General features: G+C 40.6%; 3 protein-coding genes across 6 annotated transcripts in view; 1 reads left to right on the top strand and 2 right to left on the bottom strand.

Moving 5' to 3' along the window:
* Nucleotides 1-2: 2 nt before the first annotated feature.
* On the bottom strand, nucleotides 3-9,080 carry LOC134749891 (zinc finger protein 316-like). Its single transcript, XM_063684894.1, has 8 exons — nucleotides 8,822-9,080; nucleotides 8,343-8,553; nucleotides 7,949-8,076; nucleotides 7,680-7,850; nucleotides 6,739-6,995; nucleotides 4,637-4,732; nucleotides 3,601-3,694; nucleotides 3-2,812 (listed from the first exon to the last, which is right to left on the bottom strand). The coding sequence occupies exons 1-8, from the start codon at nucleotides 8,978-8,980 to the stop codon at nucleotides 2,702-2,704; spliced, it is 1,227 nt and encodes a 408-aa protein (XP_063540964.1). The 5' UTR covers nucleotides 8,981-9,080; the 3' UTR covers nucleotides 3-2,701.
* A 647-nt stretch (nucleotides 9,081-9,727) lies between these two features.
* LOC134750251 (small nuclear ribonucleoprotein Sm D3) lies at nucleotides 9,728-12,036 on the top strand. Its single transcript, XM_063685405.1, has 2 exons — nucleotides 9,728-10,177; nucleotides 11,368-12,036. The coding sequence occupies exons 1-2, from the start codon at nucleotides 9,868-9,870 to the stop codon at nucleotides 11,448-11,450; spliced, it is 393 nt and encodes a 130-aa protein (XP_063541475.1). The 5' UTR covers nucleotides 9,728-9,867; the 3' UTR covers nucleotides 11,451-12,036.
* A 1,232-nt stretch (nucleotides 12,037-13,268) lies between these two features.
* The window catches only part of LOC134750250 (nose resistant to fluoxetine protein 6-like), a 38,315-nt gene continuing 30,755 nt past the window's right edge, over nucleotides 13,269-20,828 (bottom strand). For all 4 annotated transcript variants that reach the window (XM_063685400.1, XM_063685402.1, XM_063685404.1 and 1 more), the window contains 5 exons: nucleotides 20,503-20,682; nucleotides 19,092-19,242; nucleotides 18,544-18,739; nucleotides 17,669-17,811; nucleotides 13,269-15,514 (listed from right to left, as the gene is read on the bottom strand). In XM_063685400.1, coding sequence (XP_063541470.1) covers nucleotides 15,326-15,514; nucleotides 17,669-17,811; nucleotides 18,544-18,739; nucleotides 19,092-19,242; nucleotides 20,503-20,682 — 859 coding nt within the window. In that variant the 3' untranslated portion in view covers nucleotides 13,269-15,325. The remainder of the gene's footprint in view (nucleotides 15,515-17,668; nucleotides 17,812-18,543; nucleotides 18,740-19,091; nucleotides 19,243-20,502; nucleotides 20,683-20,828) is intronic.

Here is a 20,828-nt window from a genome sequence, read left to right as displayed (position 1 = left end):
AAATAACTTGGTTTATTATTTCCATGTCTTACTTTACCTATATTTAAAACTACTTTAGCCATAAATGTTTTAGCTATCTGACCCGCGCATAACGGTCGTAACCTGTTGGAAAACTCATTCAATGAGGGCTACCGTTTCTGTGGTCACCAGTTGGCGCCACTGTGGATGTAGGTCCAGAAAAACAGATCTCAAAATTCTTCTATCCTTATTTTTATAAAATCAATACGTTCTAATATACACAAAGGTATTTTAGCGTCTAAATGGCCTATTTTTTTAACCTGTTTAATTTTGCATATATTTTATTTGGCACTTTTTTAAACCACTAACATTTATTGAGCTATATCTATTGGTATCATGATTAATCAAAGATGGACAAAGATTTACCAAAATTATGAATCAGGAGTGAAAATTCCCGATAAAAAAGCTTGAAACCCCCAAAACTTCTATGCATTTAACATTTTGAAAGACATCCATCTACACTAGTGCCCCTAGCGGCGAAATTAAACGCGGTAGCCCTCATTAAGTAGCCTCGTGGCTCGTGGCTCCCCACCATGAGCCTGACACTCTTTAATAGAGAAAGATAGTCTTATTGCGATAAGAGGAAAGAGAAAATAGTGCCATGCTTTGTCCTTATCACCGACCGGGTTGCTTTTCATGGTCGGGTTATGGCAGCATAGATAGGAGGCGATGGCGAAATACCGAAATGTATAAGAGTGAAAGAGAAAAAGGATTATGCTGCCATACATGAACCTGTCAATACATGAATATTTCTTTATCTTACCCCTGGTCGCTCGGTTTCATGTCCTTAACTACTATACTATGTCTATGCTTTGCCCTGCGCCGTCTAGCGAGAGTGGTGCCCAGAAATGTGGTTCGGTCGTGTTACTTTGCCACTGTACACTCGCTCCTACAATATGGCGCAGAGCTGTGGGGTCGCGCTGCCGAATGGGAGCGCGTCTTCCGCATGCAAAAGAGAGCCGTCCGAGCGATTGTGCAGGTGAGTCTCCCCACGTACCGTCGCCCACACTGTTCACTGACAGTTCGTAAACCTTATTACTAAAGGCATAAGGTACACTGATGGACAGCTAAGAGTGTTGCTTTAACTCGACCTTCATTTAAATAAATAAAGTAACATTTCATTTGTCTCGTACATACAATACAACCTAGTGTACAGTCGCGGACTTTAATTGTTGAGCCATTCAGGGTTCACTTTACATTGGACATCTCATACCGTTAGTATTGACATTCAAATTAGCTTGACTTTTACAGTCAAGAGCATAAATATATGTGCCATCTTCAATCAAAAGGGTACTTATTGTCGCTTGTCAGTAAGGCGCTATTTCCATATAGCTTCAATTAGAAATCAACATTATCAACAAGCGACAATGTGGTACCTTTTAGTTGAAAACATCACATATATACATTCCCAGTTTCAAAAATATGTGTACGCTCTTACACCTTAGACAATAAAGTCGTGTTCACATATTTTTTGAGCCATTTGTCTGGATCGATATTTTTGCCTTCGACTGTACGAAATTGTTGTTGCGAAATTCAACCAAATTAAAAATACATTCAATTCCTTATTCAAACTTCCTTAGCTATAATTTTGTATAGGGCGGCATGAAGGTATGTATTTGCTGTATTTTAGTGCAACAAATACCAAATTCATGGTTTATCCAAAACTGTTATTACGGCTGTTATGCACGGTAACATGTTTCCTAACTAAATCTTTCAAGCCAAATAATAAATTGATTACATAAATATTAATGGCGTTATTCATAAACACGTTACTGGCTTGAATTAGCTACGAATCGTTTGTCTTTATCTGTCATTTTGACTTATGTATTTATGAGAAAGGAATAAAACATAATTTGATTTGATTTGACCAAATCAGGCCCGTAAAGTTTTATGAATAAGGTGGTAAGTATACTAAGTATATTGAGGATATATTTTAGAGACAATCCCATAGCACTTTGGTCTTATATTGATAAATAAACCAAACACTTATGAACGTTTTTTTCTACTACGCCATGAAACGAAACTCAAGTCAATCAGACATCTGAAATAAACAATTATTATTTTAAAGCGGACAGTGGACGACCGCATTTCCATAGAACATGAACGTACTCGTAGTCCCTATTTTCCTCTTGCTCAATGCCCCTTTGACTTATTTGAATGTCAGGTAGGAGCAAAAAAAGTCCATACAAATGTCTGCATCTCGTCCACTTTCCTAGAAAGAGGCAGAGTTGGGCATTATCTAGATAATTTCTTATCTAGATAATTATTTCAAATAAATTTATTTGAAGATAAATTCAATCACAAATAGTGCGTTGACAACTTTTTTATTTAGATAAATTATCTAGATGAAGATAACTGGCCTCGTTTGTTATTGGAGTAAGCTTATAATAATTAATTTATAGAATGCCACGTCGGGTCACACTGTACTACTGACATTCATCTTTTATTTAAAATCCCAACTAATTTATCTAGATAAAAATGAAACTGATCTAGATAAATTCAAAATAAGAAATGACGGATTATTTAGTTATTTCTAATAAAAGATGATTTAGTTATCTTCCCGGTTATTTATAAATAGATAATTTTTGCCCAACTCTGGAAAGAGGTATTGATGGAATATATGGTTAATCAGGTCCGGTCCGGCAGCTGCGGCTTGCGGTCGTAGTTGTAGTCAGTATGCCAGTCAGAGTCGTAGAGCTTCACCGTCCTCCAGAGTCTCCACCTCCAGGTACTCCACCTCGCCCTCCAGCTCCTCCGTCTCCATTATCAGCATCTCGGTGCCGTCCGAGGCCTCCTGCCAGTGTCAACAACAGTACGTGTAAACTATCAATCTTAACAATCCACTAATCCATACTAAATCCATACTAATATTATAAATGCGAAAGTGTGTCTGTCTGTCTGTTACCTCTTCACGCTTAAACCGCTGAACCGATTTAGTTAAAGGAGATAGTTTGAGGCCCGGGCAAGGACATAGGATAGTTTTTATCCCGAAAATCATCTCTTAAGAGGGTGAAAAGCGGGGTGGAATCATGGTGGAATTGAGATAATTAATGAGTTGCCTTGTGTAATTTGTATTAAGCTCAAATTGAATGATTGCTATAAGACTTTCTCCAGGCGCTAAACTTCTAGCTGCTGTTACTGATTCCACGCAGACGAAGTCGCGGGCAAAAGCTAGTATACTAATATTATAAATGCGAAAGTGTGTCTATCTTTCTGTCTGTTACTTCTTCACGCTTAAACCGCTGAACCGATTTAGTTGAAATTTGGTATAAAGATAGTTTGAGTTCCCGGGGAAGGACATAGGGTAATTTTTATCCCAGAAGTCATCCTTTAAGGGGATGAAAAAGGGGGGGGGGGCGGAAGTTTGCATTCCGTAATTATTATTACCGATAACGGGACTTAGGGTCGGTTGCACCAAACTGTTTGTCATCGTTAAAGAGTTCGCAAAATTTTATTGTATGGAAAGTTTCATAGTAAACCGCCGCGGCGCGCCGGGTGACGTTGATCAGTCTGTCAAGTGCGGATGGTGCAACTGGCACTTAATCGCGTAATGTTTATCTTACAAATGAAGTAGTATCTCACCTGCGCCTGCGCCTGCGCCTGCGCCTGCTCCCCCCGTCCCCGCGCGTTGCGGTGCACGCGCGAGTGCCGCTTCATGGCCGCCACGCTCGCGAACCTGCACACATACATCACTTTAATATACAGCAGACAGCAGGGCTCCCTCGCATTATAAATACAAGCTAATACTATTCATTGAGTTATTATTACTTATTAAAACCGGCCAAGTGCGAGTCGGACTCGCGCACGAAGAATTCCGTACCATTACGGAAAAAAACAGCAAAAAAATCACGTTTGTTGTATGGGAGCCCCATTTAAATAATTATATTATTCTGTTTTTAGTATTTGTTGTTATAGCAGCAACAGAAATACATCATCTGTGAAAATTTCAACTGTCTAGCTATCACGGTTCATGAGATACAGCCTGGTGACAGACAGACAGACGGACAGCGGAGTCTTAGTAATAGGATCCCGTTTTTACCCTTTGGGTACAGAACCCTAATAAAAGCCATTCATGGCGCTTACGCGTTTAGGTCGCGATTCACGCCCCGCTTCTATGGTTTGTTGTTAAAACATCAATTCATGGCGCAAAATAGGCGTTCTCTGTGCTGGTTTTATACGTAGTTATAATATAACAAAATCACTAATAGTATTAGCTTCGCTTGGATGGATTAACTTGCTTTACAGTAATCGCTTGATATGAATATTCTGAATTTGCCGTCAAAGTTAAATAGATGAATCCACTTTATAGAGTTTTTGGCGAACAGCGAGTTCTCAGTTTGGGGCGAATTTTTCTCTTTAATCTCTTTGCACTTGCATTTGGCATTAGATCTGCCATTTGTACGTTATCGTATTTTGTACAGTCGTCATCAGATTTATCGGAGCGGCTGAGGTGCTCAAAAATATCTGAACACGCACCTACCGCCTTGACAACAGAGGCGTGTTCAGATATTTGTGAGCACCTTGGCCGCTCTGATGCATCTGATGGCGACTGTACAGTAAAGTTTAAAGAATTAAATATCGAATTCTGAAATGTAATATGTAAACGTAGAATACTGACGTGCGGCCGCACTCCGCGCACGACGTGGAGTCGGGCTCCCGCTGCTGCTCCTCGCCGCCGCCGTGGCACTTGCGGATGTGGGACATCAGGTTACTCCTGTAGATGGAAACAGAACGGGTACGATGGCAATACTTCTCTCACTAATAGTATTTTATACAATCGTGATATAATAGAGAGCTTTTCAGTCGAGTACCGTAGGAGATCGAAAAGTTTGATTATATCACTATTGTATACAATATTTTTTCTATGAAACAAAAAAATAACACTTTCAACTAGTAGAATCATATAGGTAAACGAAACAAAAGTATACAGCTAAGATACGCGAGCTGCCGCGGCCCGCGATACCTCGCGCCCCGGCCGACACCTCCTCGTAACTCATGAGGCCCTGGTACCTGCTCCGCGCTAAATTACATTTTAAAACTGTTTTTTTCTCGATTTTGGCCACCGTAGCCTATGGAGACTAACAAACAACGCTAAGCGGTTTTCGTAGGGTATAGATGTTGCTATATGAAGGGTGTCACGTGCGCGTTTCTGACTTATGAAGCGATTGTTTGTGCTCGGACATAAAATAAAATGTATTTGTCGGCCAACCAATCACAAAGCGGATGCGACGCGGCAGCGTGTTTAAGTACGCTAATTTGAATTGAATCGAGTCTCCTTAAACAAGAGACATTATAGCGAAATCATAGACCTAGCATTACATAGACCAGCTATACGCGTGCGCCCGTAAGGGATAGACATAGATGACGTCATAAACGTGGGGATACCATATTGGTAAAAATTACCCCAATATTTGATATCACGTTGGGGCGATTACCCTGGAGGCAAAGTTAGCTTGTTTGACGGTATTAAAAAATTGTTAAATAAAATGTCAATGGGCCGTTCTTTTTAGGCGTATAAACAATGAAATACCTCATATAATTCGCGCAGGTGGTACAAAACTAAACATGTTTAGTAAATAAAATGTATTATGGGTTTTAATTTAAAGAAATCACAAATCGCAATCACACCAATTAATGTACACCACATTTAATCTTCACAACATTTATTTATTTTTTGGAATTAGAAGTACGAAAAAACTTCGAGGTCAAAATTACCCATAAAATTATGATATTTTCATCTGGTATCCCTAACATGATTGTTATGCAGCTAAATTAAGAAGAAGTTTAAAAATGGCTGACCTCAGACTACTACCTACCTACGTAATTTGGGCGGATAATTTTACAAATAATGTTTTGTTAATTTGCGTAAATAATTGTGATATTTTTATTGAAATCGTTTGATTCTACATTGCTTTGAGTGTAACGTAATTTTACGATGTTATTCTCACATATTGCGTTAAGAGGAAGGTGTAAAATACCGTACTTACGTGTGAAAGGTTATGATCTCATATTTTTGCTCAGAGCGGCTATTACAGCCGATTACAGAACAATTCATCAGTATTTTATCAAAGTTCAAGCATTCAAAACGCTAACCATCACTATATTTCATAAGAGAAAGCACAATTTCATACAAAACAACGATAATTAAACAAGCAACGAACAAACATGACATGTCACGTACTTATTTGTTTGCCACAACCTCGGTTGTGGCAGCGGTGGAAAAGTGAAACTATGACAAGGACAAACAATAACAGCGCTTTCTCTGCTACTCCTACTGAAAGATACATAAGACTATCCCGTTCGGTCATTTTCCCCCACCCCTCATGACCGATCCAGTTATACTAGATTCATGAGCGAAATGTATGAAGTTCTATTTTCAAAAATTTTATAATTGATTAAACCTTATCGATAAAATTCTTGTGCTCGAGTCGGAAGTGCCGCAGACTATCCGACGTTGAAAGGTTGTAGTGTTGCATATGAAGTTGTACTACACAGATTACAGTCGACGAGTAGAAAATAATAATAATATAGACAGGGATGGTTCATCATTAAGAGGGGGCTCCTACAAAATTGTAATTTATAATTTGAATTTTTACACGCTTTAATGAAGGACAATCGCAATGAAAGAATCGTACGGAAACTACACACAGACATCTCCAAGATGACATAGTAAATCAAATAGGCATATTGTCCCATAAAGTAAGATACTCTGGTGCATACCTAGTGCCGAAGCGGAGTATGCAGCCGTCATGTCCGCACACGAACTGCCTCGCCTGCCTGTGTCGCAGCACGTGGGCGGACAGGTCGGCGGCGGTGTGTAGAGTGAGGAAGCAGGCGGGGCAGGCGTGGTGCTGTCCCCCTCTGCCGTGCGCGGCGCTGACGTGCGCGGCGAGCGCGGCGCGGTCGGCGAGCAGCAGCGCGCAGCACGGGCAGCGCGACGGGCACTGCTGCTCGTGCCGGCGGAGCTCCGACTGAGACTGTGCAGGAAACAGAAATAATAACGTGAACTGAAATATATGTCATTTAAATTTGTCGTTCGAATTCCGGTGTCCACCAGATAGTGGTAGTTTTAGATATTCTGCCACGAAATGCTGGAACAACATACCGCCGCCCATAAGAAACACACATTCCATTTTGTCTTCCAAAGTAAAATACAAAAAGTATATTTAGAATTTGCAGAAATCTGCTCAAAGAGTAGATCACTCGTAAGTGCCGACCTTTACTTTTAAGTTTTGTCTAAGTAATTTTTAGTCAAAAGTTTAATGCAATACGTGATAAAGTCTTACAAATATGTTATTAAATAAGCCATACATTATATATACTTAATAAGTCAATTTGAAATAGATACCTAATATTTATTTGTAATATCTGTTCTGATCTCAATTTAGTTTAACCAATGTTATATATAGTTAAGTTTACGTGCTGACGCGATCGCTTGGACAGGTCTCCACGGAAGACAAGCATCAAGATACCTGAAAGGTAACTTGACATCAAGCTGAGGGGAGACCTTTTCAGTGACGTTTATGTTTTATATTAACAAAAGATTTGTATTACATCTGTAAACGTCCTGAATAAATTTATTTTCTTTCTTTCAAATCCTACACCAGAAAATAATTATTAAGATTGGAAAAATCAGAGAGGATAATCATTAATATCAGTACCTGCAACTGCGTGTGGCAGAGATTACATTGTGCATGCTGTGGAGCCGGTGCATGAGTGGCCTGGTGCTCCCGGAGAGCCACTGGAGTGGTGAACTGGGCACCACACGTCCAGCAGGAGTGTAAGGCATCCGTCGGGTGGGTCGCCATGTGGGTGCGGTATTCTGACACGCGCTGAAACAAATAAAAATGGTAGTTAATTTTGCCCACAAATAATAATTTATTGTACAAGCTAAGCATATGGATGCACAGCAACAAGATTTTGTAAATACTTGGAAAGACAAGGGGCAAACAGAGCACTGGTACACATGGTCCCCTCGGGCATTCCTTGCACGCTCCAGTTCCTCGTCATCGGCTGCCGCTGCAGCAGCTAGGGCGTCCTTCTCCACCATAATAATGTCTGCAGACAATAACAACGTATTAAGGACATTCCAGATTTTTTTAAATGTAAAATTATTATCAAGACCATTTAGTGTCAAATTAACTTAACTGGTGGTCCTGAAAAGGTCATATATGTGTTGAATTAGTGATAATATTTACTTCCTAACAATTGGTGTTCCCAGCAAAAAATAAATTTAGTTAAATAGTTTCTTATAATTAAAAACAAGAACGTTTAGATACTAATGACAAAATCATAACAGAAAAATCTGACCTCTGGCGACATACCTTCCTCATTATATGTGCCCTGAGCAGCCCCTGCTCCACCCACAACAATGAACACATCAATGCGCTGTGTGAGCTCGTGCAAGCGCCTACGCAAGGCGCGCAACTTGTCGCCCAGCGGGGCTGCAGCCCGCGCAGACAATGCGCAGCTAAACTCATACGACTCCGCGGCGCGGCGCGCGCAACCGCCGCAGATACGGCCCTCTGGCAACACCTAAGACAATAGGGAAATAAAGTTCATTTGGTAAATGTGACACAGTACTCCTAAACCTTGTTATATGCGGGATGCTTATATGATTAGTTTGTTTGCCCCAATTTGTCCAACCACTGTTCAAAATAAGGATGATTGAGTAGTAAATTGGCTAATATTAGTATCTGGGTCAAAACAGAACTAAAGTTGTGATTTCCCGCCACTCACTAACCAGACCGAAACCAGTGTAAATACTAAAATGAGACTGATACCAAACTGGCGGCTTCTGTACCTTGTTGTTGTTGATCTGCAGCAGCATGGTCCGCAGCGGCGGCGCGCCGGAGAGCGGCGGAGCCGCCGCGTCGTGCTCCTCCGGCGACAACAGCTCGCCGCCGCCGCCACACACGCAGCACACCTCCGCTTCCACCTCCACCTTCATCACCGTCGCCATCACACCGTGCTTGATAATTAAAAGTAATACACAAACGTAAACTGTAGAAAATAATAGGAATTCGCTCTTCGTTCGGAACAACGACACAAACGAAGTGACAGAAATGTGACAGTTCAAACAAGTGATGCGACTAAAGCTATTTAGGATACTTAAAAAAAAAATGTAAGATGTTAAATGTTAGAAACTTTTTATTTCATATGACGTGGGAATCAAAAATGACAACAAAAATAAAACTTAATTAGACATAAACATTATTAAGTTTATCCAAAATTATAGTTGGTGGTTTTTCAGTAGAAAAAGGCGGCAAGTTTAAAAAATGTAGGCGCTAAGGGTTATCGTCCTATAGAAAATTTGAATCTGGCGCCTTTTTCTACTGACAAGATTTGCTCGACCAACTATAGCTCTCAATTATTGTTTTATCAATATAGTTGGTCAAACCAAATTGTCAGTAAATAAGAACAAACAAAAAAACTATACTCATCCTTTTTTGTTGGGTGCTACTAGCACCCAAAAGAAAAGGATGAGTATAGTTTTTTTTGTTCTTATTTTACTGACAAGATTTGCTTGACCAACTATAAATGCTTTTGTTCTGTTACGAAAATCAATAACAGTAAATACATCTATTTATTTTGTTTGCTCATTAAAAACGCTCTCCATAAAATAAAACAATAAAGAAAATAAACAGTAGGCGTCAGTTTTCTGCGATTTTACATATGTGTCAAACAGATTTGTTTTGACAACTGTCATTCGGTCAGCGTCTGCCTCTGCTCTTCCGCCATTATTATTGTAAATTTCTTGCGAAATTGCAGTATAAATCGCTATAAATCCCCTAAACTTCTTGATTATTTTGTGATTTTGATAGAAAATTTGTACTTAAAGGCTGCAATATGTCTATCGGTGTGCCTATTAAAGTACTTCACGAAGCCGAAGGTCATGTAGTGACCTGCGAAACGAATACCGGTGAAGTTTACCGGGGGAAGCTAATCGAGGCCGAAGACAACATGAACTGCACGATGACGCAGGTGACGGTGACTTACCGCGACGGCCGCGTCGCTCAGCTGGAGAACGTGTACATCCGGGGCTCGAAGATCCGCTTCCTCATCTTGCCCGACATGCTGAAGAATGCTCCGATGTTTAAGCGGCAAGGGAATAAGCCGACGGCAGGACGCGGAAAGAGCGCTATACTAAGAGCACAAGGTTGGTAGCTGCTACCTGCAGCAGTCATTGCAACATTTTTAGTATTCAGTATTCATTTATTTCTTGCTTCCATGGTACATTTTTGGGTAGTATTTACATATTTCTTATGGTATCACATGGACCCTGAATAGGGTGTAGCAAATACAGATAATTAAATTAAATTACAGTTACTTAACTATATCTAGTGGCTTTTACAAACTTATAACTACGTATATAAACTTTGTATATGATATTATTTTTGTTTTAATACATACATGTTTGTTGTTGTTGATAAGATGCAGTGATTTTGGTCAAAATTTGGTTGATTTATGTCAAAATGCATTGTTGTTACTTCTCAGCTGATTATACTACTAAACTGCAATCTCAGTGTGTAAAAAGTAGGTTGCTATTTTTAGGGTTCCGTACCCAAAGGGTAAAAACGGAACCCTATTACTAAGACTCCGCTGTCCGTCTGTCTCACCAGGCTGTATCTCATAAACCGTGATACCTTACCCTACCCTCCCTTCACCCTCCCCCCCCTCTTCTCCCTACCTTCCCTTTCAATTAGTTTGTAAGCATTATCGTGTACTTTTATTATGTACCTATGTTCAAACTTCTTGAATAAACGTCTTATGATTTTTTATTTATATTATAGCTGTACTAAAAAGTACGCAACCCTCGGTGCGCGAATCCGACTCACACTTGGCCGGTTTTTTTTACAATTTAGGTACTCTTTGGATATACCTTTCGGTGCCGGGTGCCCCGTTTCCAGTACAAAATAAACACACATACGTGTTCTTGGCAGTGAATGTGTTAAAATTACAGTACAGATCCACAAATACAGTGTAATCAGATATAGGTGACCGCTATTGTTAACTTTCATAGTTGATCATGAAAAAATACTTTACCATCTGGCAAAAAAGAGTAGAAATTAAAAAGTGGCAACACTGTAGTGTCGTCCCTTTTTTCTTATATTGTATAAAAGGGACGACACTACAGTGTTGCCACTTCTTAATTTCTACTCTTTTTTGCCAGACTGTAGTTCAAAAGTACAATTAATTCCATATACATATTGAGTAAAAATTACTTTTTTTATTACAAAAAGGCAAGCATTTAACCGCAATCTCACCTGATGGTAAGTGCCGATGCACTTTCAATTTAACATTGAATATCAATCCATGATTCTAACCATATTTTTTACCTTTTTCCAGCTGCAGGTCGAGGTAGACCAGGCGGGAGAGGTGGGGGGCACCGCGGAGGCTGGCAAGGTGGCTCCGGGCCTTCGAGACGTTAGTCCACACTCACCATACAGTAGGCTAGGCTAGACTAAGTTTTACTATTCTACTGCAGGCTCCCTGCTGCACCTTGTATGTAAGTTACATAATATACTATTGCCAATGAATCTGCATTTTAACATTTAAAGTTTTAGCGGTTTGAACACATATTAAATCACATTTACAAACGGGTCTATCGCGAATTTATTTTGTTACCTTTATTTACCGACGTTTCGACACAGGTTTCACTGGTCGTTGTCGCGGCTAACTGACGTCCCAGCAAAATCGGTAAATAAAGGTATAACAAAATAAATTCGCGATAGACCCGTTTGTAAATGTGATTTAATCTGCATTTTATTGGCAGTTGTACTGTCTGACAATATTTTTTTGTTTATTTTGTTGTGAAATATATTTCGCTCCACAACCTGTTTCATGTTTGATGGTCACAGAAAATACAGAAATGTATTAAATAATGGGTCATTATTAAGTTTTTCAATCACCTGACTTTTGTGGTTGCAGACATATTTTTGATGACTTGTCTGTAGATTTTGATGCCAAGATTTTAAAAATAAAAGTTGTATTCTAAGATACAAAACACCATCAAAATCTTTTATTGAAAGTATGGATCCTAGTGACCTGTCAATATTGGTGCAAACTGCTTGTATTTATAGGAAATAAAAATGTGGATAACTTCAATCTCATTGTTTTGACATAATTAAAATCAGCTTAATTGTAACATTATGACACTTCCGGTTCGAGCGTCATCTTGATAGTCACGCCTCGTGATTAATTCCTTAGTTTTTTGCTCATGAATATTGTTTACAGTGTAATATCGATAGCTTATTATACAGTAAACTAATGTGGTAGTGTGCAGTGAATGGAAAACTAACCTTTCGTATGCCTTGTCCTGTATACGGTACCACACAATTTGGACTGTAATTTATTAATTCAGTAGCAAATTTTCACAAAGGCATACAAAGGTTTAATCTTGAAACGCGTTTAACCACAATTTTGGAGTCATCGGCCGGTAGTTTACATGTTATTATTATTATTATTTCATTTTAGACAGGCAGCTGATGCTGGTACGTCTAAATCATAGTTCACTTAGCACAGTTAGCATAGTTTGTCTAGTCTATTTTTAAATTGATTAACACTTGCAGAGTTCACAACTTCTGAGGGTAATTTGTTCCAAGCCTTTACTACTCGGTTTGCAATAAAGTGTTTGCCGATATTTGTTTTGTGCTTTGTTGTTATTAGTTTAAGGTTGTGTCCTCTTGGTTGTGTTACTTATAAAGTTCAGCTGTCTCTTTACAAGGGCTAATAAAATCACCGTACACTGTCTTGTACTAATCATACAATTTTAGTCATATTTATAGCACCTAATACCTTGACACTAGTGAAATAGTCCTACTGGAATCAAGCCATTTAATTTTAACAATTTCAGTGCCAAGCGCCCCATTTCCAATACAAAATGAACCCGACAACCAGGTTCTTGGCACTGAGTGTTAAAAGAATGAATGAATGTAACATTATGACTAGTCAATGACTATCAATTATTCTTTAATAATTTGAGAAATCTAAATATAATCTCTGTCAAAATAATGGGATCTAAATGTTCAAACCTTAGTGGGCGCAAATCTTGTGTATAAAATTTGTGAAATTTCTGTGAAATGGAAATGACACAATAAAACAAAGAAATACTATTTTACTTAGTTTCATTTATTTACACCGCTTAGTATTAGTTAACATTGAGCAAAGTTTAGTCTATTTAACCTCCAAGCCTCACCATATACATCTAAGGCGTATTTCTTATGCATTAAGGCTCATTTTGCTTTGAACAGAGACTTGTTACACACACAACATTTACCAGCTCAGTTTTGACACTTTGGTGGCGTTGCGTCCGAGTGACAGCTTTTTGCGTTTGACACGGCGTCGAGAAAGTTAAAGCCCGACCAGGAATATATGATCACGCGCCATGTTGCGGAATTTCATTGCAACTAAATTTTTCATACTATTTGAACTGTCACCACATACATGAGAATAACAGCGCCCTCTTGACAATGATTATATTCTGGTCGGGCTTTAACCCAAAGTGTAAAGTAAGTATAGTAATAGGTTTTTTCAACACACTTGCTCAAAACGACGTTTTTATTCCACCGATTTTTGGCTCATAATCCTAATATTAAACACGCGTGCTCTTTCAGTGTGTTATTCCACTCGTGCTTTTTCATTATATTATCTGACTGAGTTAAGAAGCTAACTAATTGCTAATAATATGCATGGAAAGGGAGCCTTCTTTAATTGGTCGGACTGGCGGGCACCGGCGCGCCCGACCGCCTGCGCAGCCGCCCGGCAGTACGAGTATGACAGATGAAACACACAATACTAACTGTTTTAACTATTCAAATCTGATTAATATGAAAGTTTCTTTTTTTTCTCGCAAGTGTGTTGAAAAACGTCGCATGAAACGCGTGTGCATTGGTCATTACACACATCGGCTTTCTTATTGCGCGCTCGCTTACAGCTTGCGCGCACAATATCGCCTCGTGTGCAATGACCAACTTAGCACACTTGTATCATAATGTACTATTAACCCCTCAAACGCCTTGTCACGTATACGGCTAGTTCCCGATTCGCCGGATTCTCTTATACTCGGATAATGACGTCCTAAAATAAATCCGGTGAATCTGGAACTGACCCCGTATACGTCCCTGTCAATTTGGACTGTAATTTTAACAGTTAAAAGTAAAATTCAGTAGCCGTACTGTCAGCACACATCTCATCCCAGGTAACCAAAATTATCACAAACAGTGCCAATACCTTCAGAGAGCACTTTGCTTACACTTATAATCCTTAACCTTAGGTATCGTTACAAAATATTGGCTCGCCCACACTCAACGACTCAACGTGTAAGCCGATCGTTGGCTGTTTTCTGAATGTTTTTTTTTTTTTTTCATTTTAGTCTGTTAATGTGCGCGAACCACTTTTTGAGATTCACAATTTGAAACCCATAAAATTCACATGGTTCCCTTAACATCACCGATTAGACTAGACAGTAAGAAATATTTACACTTTTACCATGTCTTGTAACTCTGCATTCAAGGATTTTTATTTTGTATTTATCATTGAAGCTTGTTTCTTGATATAAAATAAAAGATAACCTAGAGTCAGACCAAGTTAATTTAGTAGCGACTTGGCAAGAGACGGAGTGTGTGCCATTCATTATGAATGTAAAATTCCTATGAAAATATAACTCATGTAGTGGCACTGTCACACTTGGTCGCCGCGAGACAATCCTATTCGCGTATTATAGCGAGCAACGGAGCGACGTGCGAATCGCATCCAGTGGGATACGCGCCTAAGGTCCCCAGGCTCGGTTCTCCATACAAACGTAGTTACGCTCTCATTATAAAACGAGTAGCTAATTTGCTCTGAAACTTTGCACTTACAATAGGATAAGGTATATCTATGTCTGCAATTAGTTTATGTAGTGCAGTATGTGCAAAGTTTCATTACAATCCAACACGTAGTTTTAAAATGAGAACGAAACTCCGTTTGTATGAAACGGGAAGGTGAAATTCGGCCGAGCTTGCCGGGGACTCCACCTACTTTTATTAACTACGGAGTCCGGGGTTCGCACCCACGTCGGTAAGTACCTATGTCGCGCCTGGTAAGATCCAGCGCTTGCAAAACGAACATACGATGAGTATCAAGCTCACTTTAGTATTACGCCTCGGCCACGAAACGCACGCTCGGCGCTAATACCGACCGCCATACATTTGACAAATGCGTTTTAAGCTCGATATGCTGAAATATGTCAGCATTCTTCGAAATAAAATCAGGTAACATGTACTATTACATAGTCATATGATGTCCCACTAGGCAGCGGCAGTTATCACAGGTTGGTCTTCTCTAGGGGCTGGTGCTGGGGCTCGGGCTTGGTCGCGGGGGGTGCGGGGGGCGCAGGCGCGCTGCACAGGCGCTCCAGCGCGCGGTGCAGGCGCTGCGCCGGCAGCTCCACCAGCAGCGCGAGCGGTAACGCTGCCAGGTACGCTACCCCGGCCACGCCCAACCATTCCACTATCTGAAAAACCAATTGAATAGCTATTTATGCAACAAGTGCGGAAATCATCTTTACGCACGTGTATCATACAATGTTTTACTATGCATTGTGCGAGTAAATAAAAAAAAATATCATGGCAAATAAGTTTAATTATTAAGAGGAGTGTTTTAAATCGACGAGTTGCGAATTACCTATTCGCACGTGTATCGTACAACATTTTACAGTACATATTATGGCCCTTTAACTTTAAACTTTCGACATATGCACGAAAAGTGCTCTTTTCCGCACTAGTGCGAGAAAGTAGCACCATATGTACTGTAAAAAAAAATGAAAACAAAGAGCACTAGTGCGGAAAAGTAGTACTTTCCGCATGATATGGCTCCGTAGGAAACGCACTTTTCGAGCACATGCATTGTAAATTATGTTTACCGAGGTACTTACGAGATTTAAAGTACTAAATTGGAAGGGTCGAGGGTCGATACCACCGAGCTACTACAGGACAACGTAGCAAACAATGAAATTGTCGCAATCACAACCTGTACCACGCGACCAAAACGTCGTAAGCGCCTTAAAATTCGTGGCGCTTACGCGTTTAGGTCCCGAGACTCACGCTCCGCTTCTATGGTTTGATGCCAGAACAGCAGCAACACATGGCGCAAAATGCTGGTTCTCTGTGTCGGTTATACACGTTAGTAATAATAGTTCAATGACCTACCTATACTTTACTAATGAAAGAGATCGGCGACCAGTTGGTGACATTGTTACTGGATGTCATTGCAAAGGAAAAGTGAGCGCTGCGTTATCATAAATCGCGGGTCCAAGTCTAAGCCAGCCGACTGGCATCTAGCCTGGGGCCCTATTCGAGATGCACAACTGTCAGTTTCGGCTTCAACATCAGTTCAACAGTGGAATGAATCATTTGTTCATCAACTGTGAAAAGTATCATTTGGTACAACCAAAACTAATTCATTGAATAAATTATGCAACAAAAATCAACTTTGTTTTCTTACTACTATACGGTTTAAAATGGCTCTGAACTCTGCGTGGTTCGGTTTGGTTTCGTTGTCACCTAACTGTGGATTGCTAATGTCAAATTTACCTATTCGACAACACACGATTTCTTCCATTCAACTGAAGTTCAACACGAAACGTCACTTAACGCATGTCGAATACCGCTCCTGGGCCTGGCCCCGCCAGAGGCCCAGGTAGCAAAGTGACGTCAGCGACGTCATAATGACGTAACTATGTCGTTATTATGACGTCGTTAACGTCATAATGACGTATAAATTCTGTTAGGGGAGTGTCTCCCGCGAAAATAGAAAATCGAAATTTCATTATCTCTCTCTATCTAGAGAGACAGAATGGTCAGGTCAGAATGCCAGTTTCCACAGTAGGCCCTCAGGAATCGCCAAATCGCTGTCAAATAATAATATATATAGGTATGTATGTACGTAATCGAACTTAAACTATCGTGAGACATATTTCAAAATATTTAGATCAGTACGGTTTTAACTCACTATTATTTTTAGTCGCTTTTGGCGACATGTTTCGGATTCTTTGGGAATCCTTCCTCAGGCACGAGTGTCCGCGGCGGTTGTACGCGTGCCTGAGGAAGGATTCCCAAAGAATCCGAAACATGTCGCCAAAAGCGACTAAAAATAATAGTGAGTAAAAACCGTACTGATCTAAATATTATGTTTTCACCTCAGCAGCTCGAACAAGCCTACTTTCGTCACTCCCTGGAGTGAGGAAAGTGCGACTTTCCTCACTCCAGGGAGTGAAACAATGTAACTTTTTAATTTAGTGAAGGCCATGAACTTCATACTTTATTACATTTTTTTTATGGTACGGTACGGTACGGTACGGTCCGGTCCGGTCCGGTCCGGTCCGGTCCCGTATCGTATCGTATCGTATCGTACATATTATAATACTTTTTTTTTCTGTTTATTCTGTGTAATTCGAAATACACTTTAACCTTTAATATGTTCTCACTACTAAGGTGAAAAATTATGTGTGCAACACGAGAGCAAAGTCATTTTACATCTCGTGTTTTTGAGTCCCTCGCTACGCTCAAGATTCAATTAAAGAATCTTTCGCTTTCTCGGGACTCAAAATAAACACTCGCAAGAAAAACTAACTTTCCTCTCTTGTTGCACAAATAACTAATGTACGTACTACAGACAACCGGTTGAGTTCTGTGGGCGCGCGGCGCGCAGCGATGAGCGCCGTGTTGATCGGCATGTGCAGCAGCAGCGCGCCGAAACTCAGCCGCGCCGCCGGGGCCCAGCCCGGCCACGCGAGGAACCGCACCCAGATCGCTGGAATGGGAATACCAAAACATTTTACTATCTACAATCTACATGCACTGAGAGGATCACACGTGACAATTAGTGGAAGACACTGAAAGGTCGGCAACGCGCATGTAACACCTCTGGAATTGCAGGCATCCATAGGCTACGGTGACTGCATGCTTACCATCGGGCGGGCCGTATGCTTGTTTGCCACCGATTTTTTTTATTTTTTTATTATTATAAACTGATCGGCGATTGGCCCTAGTCACACCTGATGGAAAGTGAAGACAGGGCCTAAGATGATGTGGTATAAAAAAACGAATTAATAATAACATATATGCACTCATGTTGGAAAACGTGCAAATCGTTAAAATTTCACTCCTAATTTACTATTAAGTCCGCTATTTGTACATTGTTGTATATATTTTGTGCAATAAAATAAATAAATGCGAAAGTGTGTCTGTCTGTCTGTTACCTCCTCAAGCTTAAACCGTTGAACTGATTTAGTTGAAGTTTATTGGCATAGAGATATGTAGAGTCCCGGGGAAGGACATAGGATCGTTTTTATATCGGAAATCATCCCTAAAGAGTGCGAACAGGGGGTGGAGTTGAGAGTTAATGAAATGCCTGATAATTGATGTAAACTAATTGCTTTACCTTATGCTCAAATTGAACGGTTGCTATTACACTTTATCCAGGCCCTGTACTCTAGCTGGTGTTACTGAGTCGCGAGCAAAAGCTAATATTAGCAGTACTTACGGTGTACTCCATGCATAGCCCCCAGCAGAGCCAGGCCCACGAACAGGCTGAAGATGGGGCGCTCGAGCGCGGCGAGGGCGGCGGCGGGCGCGCGCGCGGGGGCGCCGGGCGCGGCGCCGGCGCCCAGCAGCAGCGGGGACGACGCCGCCCACCACAGCGCTAGCGGAGCGCCCGAGCTCGTCACCCAGCGGAACCACTGCAGCAACAACAACATATCCGTTACCTTCAGGTTGACAAGGAACCCACACGAATCAGGAAGCCACAGGAGGAGGGGCGAGACACGGATCAAGTAAAGAAAGTGAAAGAAATGTAAAGTAAGTAGTTTGTTGAATACATCAAAGTGTCATTATAAATTTTCATAGAGAGTTTATATTAGTGATGAAGTTACCACACTTATCATGCCATGCAGAGTTAGCTTGGTCCGATTCCACCGACAAGAGCCAGAATTTTCAACGAGTAGATAACTTAAAAGTAAATACCTACATTTTCAGAATAAATAAAATAAGAAACTCTGCGAGGACTGTAAAAGGATAACCTTGTTAACATACCCGGTACTGCTGCGGCTGTTTGTTCCGTTCCAGCATCTCATGATGGACGTAGGCCAGCAACAAGCCGGCCAACGTGCCCGGTGCGTTGCCCAGCGGAGACTGGTACAGGATGTTGAAGGACAGGTCTCCGTAGTACTTCATACGGACCACTCTAAAAAAACCATTTAAGATTTTGTAGAGATTTTGTTGGTTATATATTAATTTTTGTATCAAACAGAAACGGCGAACGATGCTATTAAGCTTAATAATAAATTAAGTGGTAAAAATTACTGTCTTGGGTGAGACCTGAACTCACGATCACTAGTACTGGATCGCCAGCCTAGAGCTCTGCCATCTGAGCTCATCATCTGAGTGTTAATATTGGTAACTCAGATGGTATTGCACTGGGCTAGCGAACCAGTGGTCGTGAGTTCAGATCTCACCCAAGACAGTCAATTTATCCACTTTTAATTTATTTCAGGTTAGGTATAGGTATGTGTAATAAATATAAATAACATTTAAAACGTTAGCTCTTTGTAGTGAAACCTGTGTCGAAACGTCGGTAAATAAAGGTAACAATAGTTATTTGTGCAACAAGAGAGGAAAGTTGGTTTTTCTTGCGAGTGTTTATCTCTAACTCTCTCGCTTCGCTCGTGATTCAATTATAGAATCTTTCGCTTTCTCGGGACTCAAAAACACGAGATGTAAAATAACTTTGCTCTCGTGTTGCACACATAATTTTTCACCTCAGTAGTGAGAACATATTAAAGGTTAAAATGTATTTCGAATTACACAGAAAAAGTATTATAATATGTACCATACCATACGATACGATACGACTCGATACGATGCGATACGATACGATACGATGCGATACAATGCGATGCGATACGATACGATACGATACCACACCATACCATACCATACCATAAAAAAAATGTAATAAAAGTATGAAGTTCATGGCCTTCACTAAATTAAAAAGCTACATTGTTTCACTCCCTGGAGTGAGGAAAGTCGCACTCTCCTCACTCCAGGGAGTGACGAAAGTAGGCTTGTTCGAGCTGCTGAGGTGAAAAATAAATTCGCGATAGACCCAATTATAAATGTGATTTAATATGTGTAATAATAATAAATCACGGATGTAGACATATCGATAGATAAAAACGTGACCGAGAGAGGTCAAATTACAGAATTAAGTATATCTCGTTTGATTACATAATCAACGACGTACCTATAGGTGAGACAGTTCTTGGGTTTGATGGTAATTTTCGTAACGCTTAAGGATGACTCACGTTAGACCGGGCCGTGTCCGGGCCGGAGCTTCCGGCGCTTACTTTTCCATGACTTGACAGGTGATCACGTGATGCTTTCCATAGAAAACGAAGCCGTCACGGCCCGGTCTAACGTGAGTCATCCTTAAAACTGCACTTACTCCGGGTTATGCATGACGAACGTGGACACAAGCTTCAACCAGTAGGAGATGGCGAACAAGCCACCAACGGATATGAACAGTAACGCCATCAATATCGGCAGCGCGCCGCGTCGCCAGCGCGCCAGGACGAGCGTGAGCAGCAAAGCTACGGCGTACAGCTGCATGTCTGCCGCCAGGTACCTGCGGTGTCCATTCATCATCTATGTTTAACAATGTTTGTGTTTTTATGTCAATGTTAATTTATTTGTGTGTCGTTGGCGTACGTGTCGCCATTAATTTTAGATTAAGTCAGGTCCCAACAGAAAACCAGCGCCACGGTTTGCCGC

The sequence above is a fragment of the Cydia strobilella genome, chromosome 19 (assembly GCF_947568885.1).
Source record: "Cydia strobilella chromosome 19, ilCydStro3.1, whole genome shotgun sequence".
Classification (NCBI taxonomy): Eukaryota; Metazoa; Arthropoda; class Insecta; order Lepidoptera; family Tortricidae; genus Cydia; species Cydia strobilella.
The sequence above is the reverse complement of the archived record's forward strand: the minus strand, read 5'-3'. Positions and strand labels throughout refer to the sequence as shown.